We start from the raw sequence: 15,549 nt of genomic DNA, 5'->3' as shown, positions 1-15,549 counted from the left end.
CGTCGGTCAGGGGGAGCCGGCAGGAGAGGAGAGGAGGATTCAGCCATGCGGGTACTTCCCCCGTTGGAAAATGCTGCCGCTCTGCTCGGTGCGAATGGAGCGGTGCTTTGCGTTTCTTACATAACTCCTCCGGCGCTGTAAACAAGCGGTGCCGCTCTCAGCTCTCCAGGATTTCTCATTCACGATGTAAATAGTGCTCGTACACGGCGGCGAAACGTGCCGTGCTGCCAGCCGGGCGCTGGAGCTGTGCTGTGCTTCCCGGCCCGGCTGGGAGCAGGGATGCGAGCATCTCCGCAGCCATGAGAAAACCTTTCCAAAACATCTGGGAGAAGCCGCAAAGCCCTTCGTGAAATCTGTAATGTGGCACAGATGTACCGGCGCTGCACATCATGGAGCAGTCGCATCGGGCAGTGCAGGTTTGTGCCCGTGCTCCCATGGCAGCCCGGCCCAGCCGTCAGAAGCTGTGCAGCCATCAGAAGCTGTGCAGCCATCAGAAGCTGTGCAGCCATCAGAAGCTGTGCAGCCATCAGAAGCTGTGCAGCCATGTGCCCCAGTGCTGCTCCAGTGGGACGGGGCTGGTGGGAGCCCTGAGCCCCGCTGCCACAGCCTTCACATCAGTAACGTTTGCTGACTGTCAGTCAGTCTTGTAAGCGGCGTGGAAACACAAACCCTGAATGCTTTTCCTTGTCCTTTGTGTTGTAACGAAAGCCTCCCTTAAGCGGAAGTGAGATGTTGCTGTTGGTTGTGGGATCTGACACCTTTAACTCCAATACAGAGCACCTGACACTGCTGGATGCTGGTTTGCTTATCAGCCTCTTACTGTATTGCTGTGAACAGCTGTGCAAAATGCAATGAAGCTGTTAGCATCTTTATAGTACTTCTAGAGATTGCCATAATTCAGGTTTCATTAGCAATTATGGACGGTTTCAATAAAGTTTTAATGAAATGTATATTGCTTTTATAAGACAGCCAATGAAAAATATCTTTTAAAAAATTATTTAAACACTGTTCTTACTCTAAAGGTACGAAGACTCACGTTTTGTGAGTATTTCTGAAGTCTCCCAAAATGAATGAGTGCACTTTTTTCAGCTTTCCCTGCTTTGCATCTGCTAACATTACGTTGCCTGTCTGATGGATAGGGACCATAATTTGTAGGCATTAATGATCCCGGGCCTTTTTCTGTCTTTAAGGGTTGTTAAAGCTGAAAAACAAATCTGTCATTCCACCTCCTGCTGATCTGACTGCTGAGCAGCAGTGTGACTTTATTTCAGAGTGGCTTGTGTTGTTCAAGCTTTTCCTAAATAAATTTTCCATTCTCATGTTGTTGACATCTTTTACTATGCATAGAATCTGTTTGGAGGAAATGATTAATCCGTTCCTCTATGCTGAGCATACCTGGTGCAGTCTTTTGTGATTGAACTAAATAATATCCCATCAACTTTTGCAAATTGGGGGGTTCTTAGATTGATTTAAGCTGGTTCTTCTTAACTTTTGCAAGAATAGTAGTAGCATGACACATGGTAAGTGATGAATGAAAGTAATTTTTGAAATCAAAAAGCAGAAAGTATTGTAAGGAACTGCCAGAAAATACCATAAGAAAATGTAACTGCCCTTTTTTATTTCCTCTAACAGTTCTGCAGTTTCACCATTGAGTTTCAACACCACCAAGTTTTTCCAGAGCCTGCAGAACAGACTGATGTACCCTGGCAACATTGAGCACACATGTATGTGGCTAATCTTGTTGCACTAGGGCATGACCCACTGCCGTGTGTATTTGATATGCAAGCTTTCTCCTGACATTGGCCCACAGTTTTCTCTATGTGATCATAAATAGTTTTTACAGTATTTTCCAGTGACTCAGTACAAAAGGTTTGTTGCATGTGCCAAGTTTGACTTCAAAAGGATGTTAACATGGCTGAATTGTAAAAGCTGCACGTGACCCAGCACATGAATGGGTAGAATGTAAGAGGAATTGCCTGCCAAAAGTTCTTGGGTGGTGGGCATTGCAGTTGGGTACCAATTAATTGTTTTATAGCTCTCTCTGAATTTTTGCAGTAAGCCCTCTATTTTCCTGGAAGCCTCTTCACTCTTCCTTTTCCCATCAGATATTCCTTCCTGCTCGTTAGAAACTTCAGGAAAATTTGGAGTGTCTCTGCAACCTCATGTTTTATCTTTTTTTTTTCTGGATGCTTTTCATCTCCAAGCAATTTGGAGTTCCTTGTGAACATGGAACAGTTCAGGCTTCTATGCAGATCCTTCTACTTTCTGTTCCAGCAGTGACTTCTATTTCTTGCTCGTGGTGTGTTCATCTCCGTACATGCAGTAGCCTGGCTTGCACTCCAGATGTGAGCAGTGGCTGGCTCCCCTCTCTATCACCAGCTTCGAATGTGATTATTGTGCCTTCAAGCACCCCTGTTCTATGGTACCTCTGCATCATTTGCTTTTCAGCTAGAAATGAAACCTTATTTCTAGGCTATGACTGGCAACCCTAGCATTAAGTCTCAGCACTGATCTGTATGAGTTTTGCAGTTCTGCTGCAACTATCTTAAAAACAAAAACAAAAAAAAGGGTACTCTGTAGTAGCTGTGTCTTCTAAAGACAGACTGATCCACAGTGGGGCCTTTTTCAGCTTCTGCAGCATTCACATCTTCTGCCTTTTGGCTTTCACAGTTGGCAGAAGTAGTTCTCCCCGTCACGTTTTCTGGTAGTTGTGCAGCTTGTTGGAGGACACTGGAGCTGCTCTGTCGTTCTGTGAGGTTTGGGAACGTGGAGCAATCAGGTAAATCCTGAAGGTTTGGTTACTTTTTTCTCCCTCCCAAGAGCTGTGCGGTTCCTGTCCTGCTGTCGCAGGAGCCCGGGGACGTGCGACGTGCCGTTCAGATTAAGGGACCAGCATGTTTTTTCTCTTCTGGCTGTTGAGTTGGCTGGATGTTCTTTGTCTCCAATCCCTGAAAACTCAGAGCTGATGAGAGCTTTTGTCAGCGGTTGTTTTCCACTTAAATGCCAAAGTTTAACAGAACGTTGAGGAACGTTGAGGAGATGAAACGAGCTTATGTTTACACTCCTGGGACCGTAGCCACAATGGTGCATTTTAGGAAACTTTTACAATTACTGCAGTGTTCTGTTACACTCGGACACTTGTTATTGTGGTAATAATGAAATGCTGGAAGTTTCTTCTATTGTTCCACTTTATCAGGCAGTTTGTTGTGTTTTTTTTCTAACAGTCCAATTCATATTTATTGTTACTTCAGAGAATGAATGAGATCACTTACTAGTTTAGACCTTTTGCAGATACTTATTGTATACTAAAATTTGCCAATTACATCTCAGGTATAACCTGAGGTATAACTCTTCACAAATTCTGATTCTTCAAAATAAGCGATTGGGTGTGCCATCAGAAGCTAACTTTAGGAGTTTGGGAGCTGGGAAGTACAGCAAGAGCAGAGGAGATAGGAGACTCTTTTTTTGTAAATATTGAATTAAGGAAGCAGATAACTGCACAGTGTACCTATGTTAGTAAAGTGAAGTGGTTATCATTTCTTGCTTGGATGTGCGTGTGTGCACTCCAGCAGTGGCATCATTTTTCATTTCATAAATAACCAGAGTTTGACTTCTGTATGTAAGGAATGGTTTGCAGTATAAAGCAGTGGTACCTTTCACAGTGACTGTCTGTGTGTGGGGCAAAGCTGACCAAACGCCAACTAATAAATAAATAATCCTGTGAGAAAAATAGGATCTGAAATCGTGTTTAATTGATTTTACTGTATATTAAATCTAGGTTTCAGTTTTGTGGGTTTGGCTTTTGACTAAGGTCTTACATCATGCGGTTCTCCTGCATTCTTTCATCCTTGTGAACGTAAGCTTTCAAGAAAGGAAGCTCTTCTGTATCTGAATGCTTTGCATGCTGCAGGCAAGCAGTAATGGGACAGCTTATTATTAATTTCTTTCTTTTACTCTGAAATTTCTTCTCCTGATTGATCACACTTGGCAATAACTATTCAGTCCAGAGTTTTAACTCTTAAAGTCTTGTTTTAGTGAGGATAAAATTAGAAAGTATGACCTATGTAAGGTTATCCTATTTCTTGTTAATATTATTTCAGTGGTTTTATTGTAAATTCTCAGAGGGTTTTCCACTGGTTGTAGCACTGAGCTGGAAAAAAATAGTGAATTGATCTATTATTATTATTATTTTTATTTTTTTTTTAATGGCAGGGAATTGCAGAATGCTGACTACAGGGGGTGGAGAGAGCAGAGGAAAGACAGCTCGGGTTGGTGCATGCATACTTCTGACTCCTACAGAACTTGTGTAAATACGATGCTTAACTCTCCAAACTGAGCATGATGCTCAAGTTGAAAAATTCAGCACAACAAAAGCTCTTGTCTGGGAAGAATGATGTTTAATTATAGGTGGCTGGAGAAGCTTCGAGGCAGGGCTTGAAATCCTGGATGCCTTTGCTGAGTTGTTTGTAGCCTGGGGTGCAAGGTGAAAACGTAGCGACCTGCTCCTTCCCGTGGTTATACGCACCTGGATGGCGAAAGAGATGAGGATTTGCCGGCTGCAGGCTTTGGTTACAGGTCTGCACCCAGCTGCATGGAGAGCTGCTGCTCTGGAGGAGTCTGTCAGCTCCACAGCCACAGCAGGAGGTAGGGCAGCTGCTGCAGGTGCTTGAAGGGCAACGGCAGGACGCCCTAGGCCTGTCTGCGTTATCAAGTGCATTGGGCAGAACAAGATTTTCAGGGAGCCCGAAAGGTTTCCTGGAGTTGGGGTTACACTGTACAGACAACATTTAAATAACAGCAGTGGCAAAAAAAGAGAAGCGTTCTCCATCTTTGTCAGGAAACCATATCAGCCCTCCAGATTCTGGGGAGGAAATGGTTCTTGCAAAACAATAATCTCTTGCAAAATGCCTACTTGGAAGCCTTTGGGGATGCCATAAAAGGAAAAGGCTACTAAGAGAATGGGATGGAAACAGGCTACGTGGTTAGGTGGCAGCCTTTCACAGTAGACCTGAAGAGCGTTTTGGGTTGTGTGGTCTATTTGTTCATGTTATGAATGCTTCAGATCATTGGCTGACGCTCAGTGAGCAAACCGCTAGTCAGTATCCTCAGGTTTTGTTTGTTTTTAGGGAATTCAGATTGCTTAAAAATCCTGAGTAAGGACCACTTAGGATTTGTCCCCTCTGGGTCATTCATCAGGTTTTGAAAGTCGTCTTGCATTCTTGTGTTGCTACCTCACAATAACAGAGTTAATGCATGTAAACAGAGCTTTTGTGGGAAGCGATCCCCATCGTGTGAAGAGGATACTTGCTATCAGTGGGTTACAAATCCTAAAGTAGTCTTGAACAAAAGCAGCTGTCATCTTTCAAGCTGAAGTATTTGTGAATAAGTACAGTAGGAGATGTCAAAAAAGGAGTGTTACAAAGGATGCAGAAAATGTTAGTTTGAACGCAGTTACACAAATGAAATAACTTACAGTCAGCAATATTATATATTGTGTTAGTATAAGGAAACCATCTGACGTGAATACTTGTTCTTTCTGCGAGTAAAACACGCTCCTACAGTACAACCATTTCAAGTTAGAGCTCTGCCGCTGCCAAAGGGAGTGCGAAACGTCTGTGATTTCTTCACTTGGAGGTACAGTAATACTTTTGGCATCTCTTCCTTTAGAATCTAAGGGCTGGAAGTGAGTGTAAGCAAAACTGTCCCCTTTCGGTGGGCCTCTTTTTTTCCTTTTCCTGAAGCAATTGGCAGCGTTAGGCGGTTCCTGTAGGATGAGTGTGAATTACCACCACTTTGTGCCAGTGAACAGAGCAGCTGCGTTTAAAGGTTGTACAAAAGACTGTAAGAACTGCATTTTAGCTACCTTTGAACGACTTCCTGCTGAAGGCTGAAACGTTGCTTTCAATTAACAAACACTGAGAACCAAACTGCAGCAGACTTCCAGCTAACAGTCAGGATGTGTGTGGTTTTGGTATGACATCCATCTGAGCACATGATGCTTGGTAAGTGCGGAGCCTCGGTTATGATTCACTGGGGAGAAACATGGAAAACAATGTCTGTTTTTTAAGTGCTGGAGAAATGAATTTAAGATTGGAGTCATGTATAATTTTGCTCAAATAAACCTGCAGGTAGCTTGAAAAACTCAGTTCAAAGGGGATTGTGAGGGTGCTGTGTATGCTGAGCCAACAGCTCCTCACTGCCTGGGGGTGCTCAGGCTCTCACCGGTGCCAGTGGCTGTTCTTCAAGCCACTGGAGATGCACTGGTATATTCACCTCTGAAGATGGACTCCAGAGTTTTACCTGTGGAGATGTTTAAGACAAAATGGAGTTGGGGAATGATACAGCAGTTTGGACAGCTGGATTAACTTGTAGTGCATACTTCATAATTATTTTCAAACGTGGATCCACCTGTGGAATTTTACATCCTTACCTTTAAATAAGAGATGTCACTTGCTCAGCACATCTGGCATTTTGAAACTGATTCATTTTTATAACTGTCTTGAAGCACATGCAGTGTTTTGATTGCCCCTTCAAACAAAGCATCTAATAGCAGAACAAGAACAGAACAGTTTTCCAAAGCAGAATTGTCATAGCTGTACTTGGAAGGAAAATAGACAAAATATCTTAATGAAATATTTACATTGCATTCTGTTTTCACAGAAGTTAATAAAATAATAGTGTTCATACTGTTCCTGTGGTCTGGCTTCTTAGCAAGAACAGAACTATTTCTAATTTACAAATTGCCTGCATCTTGTATAGATAGGAAGTGCAAATTTAAGTACATTTTTCAGATTAATTCCCTCAATAATAATAATAAAAAAGGGAAAACTGTCAGTTGCATAAAGGTATTTTAACACAAAATTACTTTTCAAATTACACTGCTTAACTGTTGAATTAATGAATACGCTGTGCATGCATATTTTTATGTACAATTGTTTTACAAGTGGAGTCAGATGTCTGCAGGATTTGCTATTTATATTTAAACAGGAGGGACTCAGAAGCGCTGGACTATTTTCACAAGGGCAGAGCTATCATGTTACAGTGCTGCAAAATCATGAGCTAGGCTCACAAAAATTAATACCTGATGTGGAAGTCGATGCTGCAGTTATTTGCCATTTTTTTGCCAGGACTGTTTGTTTTAAGGTGGATGAATTGAGAGGATTTTTGAAGAGCGGGGTATAAATTGTTCCCTGTCCGGAAGAGCTGTTGTTCTAATTTAGGAAAAGGGAGTTATTTGCCTACAGAAAGGGCTGGGTGTGGTCTGCAGAGGTTACTGAGATAACTCTGTAATTTTAGGTATCTTTGGGAAGCTGTGCTCTATTCCTGCCTTCAGACTCCTCTTTCCCATTTTCTTCATCCCTTCCTCTTCAAAAATCTTTGCAGAAAAGTTCATTTGTTTTGGCAGAGCTACTTGTTCACCAGCATGTAGGGCTCTGACTGCTTGTTTAATGTGGGGAGTGAAATATTGTGCAAATGATAAATGTATTAAGCTTGGAAATTCCAGTAGGTTTGTTCATCAGCAGTACTTGACAGCCTTCCCCTCCCCCCGGCTATAAATGCAGCATGAAGAAGTTGAAATCCCAGTTCTAAGAGAGAGAAGAAAACCCAACAGACCAAAACAAAAAGCCAACCCCCCAAACCTGGTGTAGCAACATTTTTTCTGAACAGGGATTTATTTATTTTGTTTTAATTTGAAGCAGTAGTGAAAAGTAGGAATCTACTCTAGCTGTATTCGTTTTTTAATCTCCAAATTGTTGTTTAAATCGTAGTAGCTAAGTGATATTTATTTGAACAGTGAGATTTTGGCTTGTGAACACCAAAGATATTGCGCTGCAGAAAAGAATGAGCTGTTAGCAGCACCTGAACCCTGCCTGCAGTGCTGGCTTTTCATCTGTTACTTAGCAGCCATGTAGGGGCTGCTGTCCAGGTACAGAAGCAACCTGTAAAGGTCTGCTATTCATGAAGTTCCATCCTTGCTTCGAGTTTGTTCAGTTAATGTTTTCTGTACTGTAATTTAAGATGAGGCTACTGTGCTTTAAATATAGAATCTGTTGTACTGCCATTAAATCACACGTCTGCATGTCATTGGCTCAGAGCAGTGCAATCCTAAACTTGCTCTCTTCTGAATGCCGATCTGTGAAGTAGGCTTGTGAGCTGAAATGGTACCAGAGCTGGCAGGGGACCGAGGTGTAACACTGGGAGAATGTGTTTCCTGGTGGTGTGTGTGCTGCTTTGTTGGATCTAACTCTGGCCTGCAAAGGAGGATTCAGGAAACACTTGGTTTTCAGAGGACATCTCGAGCACTGGCTGTGGAACCATACAGGTTAGGTTTTATGGTTAATTCCAGTCATCTACAACTACTACTTTGTAATTAATTAAAAGGGATACGTGCTAGCTAGCAGGGCAGGGATCTGAACAGTTAATAAATGGTACAGTTTGTCCCTTGTCTGTTCCCTTCCTCTGGGCTGAAGATGGAATTATTCAGCAAAGGTCCTGTTCCTGAATACAGGAGAGATCTGAACCCTCATTTTGAGCTTTTCTATTTCTTCTGTAGAGGGGCCACAGGTATGGGGACAGTTTTGGGAGAAAAAAAGAGAAAAAAAGTTGAGAGAAGCAAGAATAATCAAGAATGGCATGAAGATGATGAGCCAGGAAGGGATGGCTTTCTCTCTCTCCTAGTGCAGGAACTAAAGCAGAGTAAGCTATTAGATTTTAAGTTAAATGGAAATAAACAAAAATTGCTGTGAGGAAAGGATATTTAATAGAGCATGTAGTTTAACGTGTGGGATCCATCAGGGTAGGTCGCTGTTGAGGCTAAAAGTTGACATGATCTCATCAGGCACTAAAGAAGTGTGGGCAGCAGCAGCCTGGGCAGAGCTGCCCCATGAGTGTGTGGGCACAGCAATGCTGTTGTCTGCTTGTAACTCGCACAGAGCAAGTAAATGGTACATCAGTCTAAGTAATTATCCCACTTGTATAGTCCTGAAAGATTTTTCTGTAGCATTTTTGTTAGTAAGCTTTATGGTTCCTTATTTCCCTCTCTCAGCAGGGCTTTTTTTTTTTCCCCGTTTAGCTGTTAGCACTCATATTTTGAGAGACCCTCAAGTACTGAAATAGGCAGTACTTTCTTGGAGTCATAACTTGTTTCAGTATTAAATGGTATTCATGCACCTTAATTTCCACTGTTAGAAAAACATGTATCTATTTCTTTTCTCTCTGCCTAATGTCCATCAGAGCTCCTAGGTGTCAGGTCACCATGCATGAGGTGGTGCAGTGTGCTCACTGGTAGTAGCTGTGTGTTCCCACCTGCTGGACAGACCCACGCTGAGCCCGTGCTTGGCAGGTGGCTGTGAGTGATGTGTGGGTGAAGCTCCTTTCCTTGGCTCACTGCCTTTGAAGTGAGCCAAGGAAGTAATGAAGATGTGTGTACTGCCCATACACCAAGAAGTATGGTGTGAAGTGAAATATCTCATACATGAGTACAAAATCAGTGTTGTATTGGTTGCACTGAATGAAAGCTTGATTATCTGAGTGTGTCCACTGAGATCTATTGTTCAGCAGTAATTTGAAATTATTCTTTTGAAGATTAATGGTAATTAAATGGCTTTGAGATGTGTAGTTTGCTTCTCTTTCATTTTCTGCTCTGAAAATTGTGCTTCCTGCTTTGAATCACTGAATTTTGCTGTTACCATCCTATGTCCTTCGGCTAAATAAGCTTTTGGGCTTCAGCAGCGCTTAGAGAATATTGCAGTATGAGGTGGCAGAGTTCCATTAATAGTATTCCAAATGAGGAGGTGATTGTAACAAAGACCAGTTATTATCAGTTGTTACTTTAATGCAGTGCATTTAGAAAAGTTTCTTAAGAAATTCCAAAAATTCTTAATAGTTCTGAAAAAGAATGTTGGTGGTCAGAGTTTGCAAGTGTGAATCATTTTCTTGCCTTTGCGGGGAGGTGATTGAATAGACGAGGGTACCTCATGAGGGATGCTGTACCCCTCCTCAAAAACCAAGCAGAATGCACTGCCTCGCATTTCTTAAAGGGATTAAATGTAGCATATGTCACTATAGCTCCTAAAAGCCAGTAAATTCTTTGACTTTTTTTTCTTTTTCATTTATTAGAAACAAGACTGCCAATGGAGATTATCGGAAGGAGCACAGAGAGAGAAGTCGCAGCCCGATAGAGAGGGCTGCTGCCCCAACCATGAGCCTTCATGCCAATCACATGTATGCCTCAATCCCAAGTCTGATGGATCAACCTCTCGCACTGACCAAAAACAGCATGGATGCAACCCGAACAGTTGGCATCACACCTACACTGACTTCTGTGGAACGGCAGCAGGTATTGGCTTCTGGGTTGAGAAGGAAGTGGGTGGCTGTAGAAATCCTTGCTGTAGACACAATGAGGACTTCCCAGACGTAAGCAGAACATATTGTGAGTTACAGTAGGTAGGCGACACCATTCTTCAGGCAAATTGTATTTTAAAAAACACAATGAATGTCAGCACAGTGTGCTTACTGTGAATTAAATTCCTAGTGCTCAAGCATCTGTCAGAGATTTCTTAGCCATCCTGCTTCTTTTGATGCTTTGCTCAGCTTGTGAACACATGTGTTGAATTGGGAATACTAAGTGAGTGTTGCTGTGGCGAAGTGAGGCTCTGGTACCTGTCAGGCAATAACTGATGCAATGCATATAGAGGGGGCATTTATATGTGCTCCCGTTGGCAATCAGTGAGTGCTTCCCTGCCCTGTGCCAGCTTCATGCTGCTAGGACTGATGATCAGCTAGATATAGGATAGAAAAGGTTTTTAATCAATTTATGCACTGAATTTTCCAAGTGAAAGAAACTCCAGTGATTTTAGTTGTCCTAGCTAGTCAGAAGCATCATTGTGTTCTCCAGACCAGAGTTGTATCCCTATTTTGTAATAGTTTTTCCTAAAGCAAAATAATGATTTTTGGTAATATTATACCACTGTTCCATACACTGGAGTGTTTGGGTTTTTTTTTATTTGTTCTCTTAGTTTTGGCCGTTGGCTCTTTTTTCTGCATTGTATTTATTTGTTTTCCTTGAGAACTGCTGGAGGTGAGCATCTTGATGCAAGTTATACAAAACTAGTTTCCATATGTGTCAGACTTTCTTTTCTCCTCACTCGCTTTGGCGGAGTGGTGAAGCACAATAATTGAGTTATGATGAACTGCAGTGTTGAGAACTTAGACTGGCCTGTGTACCCAAGCCCTTCCTTCCTTTCTTCCTGCCTTCTACCCCTCCAGTGATGCACTGTAAAGGGTAAACACTTTGAGTAGATGATCTTTCTGAGGCTGGGATTTTTTTATATGCAGTTTGTTGAAAGCTTTTTTCCACTGGAGCGTGTACTTGGTATCTACTGTGTGCATTTCTACCATGGTTGACTGCATACACTGGTCTACATTTTGCCACGCCAGAATGCCTAGCTTTATACCAGTGTCACTGGCATCTTGCATCATTCGGCACACAGCTCACACAGTCATTGTTCTGTGCAGAACAGCTCCTCTTTGCTCTCAGCATTCAGTGATGACAGAGGAGGAAGGGACAGGCTGCCAGTGACGCCACTGCTGCCCTTTGATAGCATGACTGCTGTTTCTCAGCTTGGCAGCTAACACCACTGACACTCTTCTGTTTTAGTGTTTGACTTGGGCTGATTCCTATTACCCATCAGCAGATTCACCTCTGTTTTGTTATCTTTGATATCCTGAGCTAGATTGCAATCTTCTTTCTTGAGGAATTAGGATGATGAGGTAAGAAATGGTTAAGACCACAGAGGTGATGGTACAAAGGAAAAAAGTGTATTAAATACAGTTTATTTTTCTTGATGCATGCTGAATGGGATTTTATCTTACTGTATGTTTCTGACAGGAGGACAACATACCTTTTATTTTAGGTGGTTTGCAGGTATTCAGTTGCAGCAGCTTTTACATTCTCAGCTTCTCATCCCAGTGTTTTTTATTATACATGGGCACAGTCTGCTCAGTGCACCTGCACACACAGAATCATGCCTTATCCCTGCCTCTTGTTTTTGGCAGTGCACACATTCCTGAGACAAACTCTCCTACCACTTCTCTCTGCTTCTCATATCTTGCATATCTAAAGAAGCATGTATACATTTCTTAAACTGCTCCACAGATGCACATAATGTTTGCCCTTAAGTAAAAACAGAAAGTGCCATGTGTGAACTGCTTACAGAAAGATGCAAATAAGTAACCTTTTTTTTTATTTACTTTTTGACTTTGCTGTCCATGCAGTAATATGAGAATGGCATTTGTTCAGGTTGTGCCTATACAGTGCCTATAGCGTTACACCGGCCCTTGAAAGCTCATCTCTTTTCCTTTCTTTTTTGCTCTTGAAGAACAGAAAAGGTTTTTCATTATGTAGTGCTACATTACTTTGTATATGGTAGGTAAAATAGTGATTTTTGTGGATTTTGCTGCAGGTATTTATAAAACGGACAAAAAATTAAAACTGTGTTAATTACACTAATTCTCTTAATCTTTTGGACACTTGATTAACTTGCACTGAGTACAGCAGAATGGACTTCTTACATGATAAAGCATATCCATGATCCAAAGCACGTGTGGTTCCATACCTTTAGGTACCTCAGGGAAGAAGGCCATTCCTTTTCCTAAGGTCTTGTTTCAATGTAACCTTGATATGGTAAACAACTATAATAAGAGCATTTTATATTTAGACTTTGTATACATTGTGGAATTCAAATTTTATGAATTTATATTTTGAGGCATTTGGATGGGTTGAGAATGCAAAAAGATGATGTTTATTAAGTAGTGCTAGAAAAGCGGATGAATTATAACAGGGAAGTGTTTGCAGTCATGACTTGCTCAGGAGCTCTTCATATTTTCTAGCTTATGGGCTTCATTGTTTTGTGGCTGAAGTACAGAATGAGGCCAGAAGATCTACTTTCTGAGTGAAAAATGGTGCCATTAAAACGTGATGAGCACTCAGAGATGAATACCTGTAAGATCTGTGAAGCTCTTCGGTTCCATCTGCATGCATCTCCAGTGATGATGCAAAGAACTGCTGTTAGATGATGTCCAGTACTGAGTGGTTTCCTCTTCTCTCCCCCGTTAGAACCGTCCGTCCGTCATCACGTGTGCTTCTGCCAACAACCGGAACTGCAACCTCTCTCACTGCCCCATTGCTCACAGTGGCTGCGGTTCAGCAGTGCCTGCCTACAGAAGACCCTCTAGCAGTAAGTTACGTCTCAGCACTCTAACTAACTGCCTGATAAGAACTGGGGAACGACGTTTCCTCGCCAACTTTAGCTGTGTAGGCTTTGCTATATTGCTCAGAATAAAATGAGGTGAAGCAACAGGCACCTTGTTCTGAATCCTTTCTACCCAGAGGCACTCACACAGCAGCACGTCTTCTCACTGTGAGTGCTGTGCCAGAATAAAAGATACTACTTCAAATCTAGGGAGAGGTGCTCTTTTCCCTTATTTTGAGAAGTATTGACAAGTCATTATATTTATTTTAGTCTAACAAACAACAAGCAGACGTGATCAGCAAATCCAACCATGCTCTTACTCTATGCGCCATACTTCCCAGCCTTTCAGTCAGCAGTAGCTGTTTATGATTCAGCTACAGCAACAAAATCTTTTCCTGTAGATACAAATCCTCTTCCAAAGCACAAACCCTCCACCTTTCTCTGCAGGGATAGCACAAAAAAGCTTTGGAGGGCAGTTGCTATAGCAACCCAGGGAAGGCGCTTTCTACCCTCTGTGCTATTAGTACTTTTCATGAAATCTTTTCATACAGTAATTACTAAGAAACCTTCGGCTATTTCTCTTTGCTTTCCCTTACTGTGTAGCTAAGGGAGTGCACAGCTTTTTTCCTATCTAGTCGTTTACCTGCTGATGCCTTGATTGAGCGCACAGCATTTCAAAAAGTGAGTTTTGGTTCAAGTCCATGGCAGTTTCATCAGCCAAACAGCATCAGTCCGTGTAACAATACCACTCTGATATACATAGGGACCCAAAAGCCCCCAGAAGGATTTATTTTATTTTTAACTGTATTGTTGAAAACTGGAATTAGAAGCTGAAGTGAAACCCTGGGGGATAAACTGTGTTGTTCCTGAAGAAATCAGCAATTACGAGATCTAAGATGTTAGAGATTTTCTAGAAAAGCTGCTTCATTGAGAACCCAGCTGTATTCATACCAGGTTTGGAATAGCTTGGGAATAGTTATGTTTTCAAACAGTTTTTCTCAATTGTTGTTGAAAAGCTCTTTGTGCACAGCCCTCACCTTTACTATAGGATCAGTAAAACCTGTTCTGCAGCATGAAGAACTGTGGCATAGATACCACACTTTTAAAAAATATATATTTTGGAAAGATAAATACTGATACAGTTTTTTTTTCCTGAATTGTAAAATTGCAATTCTTTAAGAAATTATCATCAGATTTTTTTAAGGTCCTTTATTCCTTTTGTAATAGCATATGCCACTTTAATACCAGGAGTACCTAATTCAAACGAAATGATTTGTGCTCTTTTTGGACTAGCTTTTGTAACAAACATGTCAAGCAAGACGAAGCCCTAACACCAGTTCTTGGCATGCTGTAATTTAGAACAGGGTTGTCTGCACAACTGGCTGATATCAGAGGAACTGATTGTAATGAACTGTTTCCATCTTTAATTGCATTTAAGCCCATGTGGCATTGTGGAAGCCCTCTCCCAGAGCAGAGTCAGAACTGTAGCTATGTAAAAATCAAACTGAAGGGGGAACTGTAATTATATAGAAAATAAATATCAGTGCAGGTCACAGGCAAAATAGTTCCACTTCTTTTCTATTTTAAATCCTTTCATCATCTTCTCCGCTCCATTCATTACCAGTTCTTAACGATGTGAAGAGGTCTCGCTTTATGCTGAGATGATGGGAAAATGGGAAGAAAACAAGGATCCTGCATCCAGTAACTGGTGCCAGCATTCTGCACTGACACAATGCATTTTCTGCCTTGTTTCCCCGTCTAGCTACCACTGCCTGTGACCCAGTGGTGGAAGAGCACTTCCGCCGAAGCCTTGGCAAGAATTACAAGGAGCCTGAGCCAGTGGCAAACTCTGTGTCCATCACAGGATCAGTCGATGACCACTTTGCCAAAGCACTTGGGGATACATGGCTTCAGATCAAAGCTGCGAAGGACGGAGTGTCGAGCAGTCCTGAGTCTGCTTCGCGGCGGGGCCAGTCTTCCCCATCCTCCCACATGGTCAATCATAATCACTCACCCTCTGTTGTCTCATGAAGAGAGGACCGTTACGTTTGTGAATTTGCATGGTTTGACTGAGCTTTGAACAGTGCTTAAAATAGTGTTGGGGGAGGGGAGATTAGTTTTCAACATGTGTTTTGCGTACTCACTTTTTATTTGTAAAAGGGTGCCCTTAAAGATGATAGCAGGAACTATTTCATAAAGATTCATATGATGTAGCATCCTTTTTCCTGCCTCAATTACCAAAGAAACCTCTGATGCAAATCTGCTGCCCCTTAAAAAAAAAAAAAAAAATGCACGC

At 41.9% G+C, this 15,549-nt stretch overlaps 1 protein-coding gene across 2 annotated transcripts in view; it reads left to right on the top strand.

The window, feature by feature from the left end:
• VGLL4 (vestigial like family member 4) overlaps positions 1-15,543 on the top strand; it is a 72,803-nt gene extending 57,260 nt beyond the window's left edge. For both annotated transcript variants that reach the window (XM_031555528.1, XM_019620022.2), the window contains exons 3-5: positions 10,120-10,339; positions 13,118-13,238; positions 15,016-15,543. In XM_031555528.1, coding sequence (XP_031411388.1) covers positions 10,120-10,339; positions 13,118-13,238; positions 15,016-15,284 — 610 coding nt within the window. In that variant the 3' untranslated portion in view covers positions 15,285-15,543. The remainder of the gene's footprint in view (positions 1-10,119; positions 10,340-13,117; positions 13,239-15,015) is intronic.
• The last annotated feature ends 6 nt before the right edge of the window (positions 15,544-15,549 follow it).

Source organism: Meleagris gallopavo, chromosome 14 (genome assembly GCF_000146605.3).
Source record: "Meleagris gallopavo isolate NT-WF06-2002-E0010 breed Aviagen turkey brand Nicholas breeding stock chromosome 14, Turkey_5.1, whole genome shotgun sequence".
Lineage (NCBI taxonomy): Eukaryota > Metazoa > Chordata > Aves > Galliformes > Phasianidae > Meleagris > Meleagris gallopavo.
The sequence above is the reverse complement of the archived record's forward strand: the minus strand, read 5'-3'. Positions and strand labels throughout refer to the sequence as shown.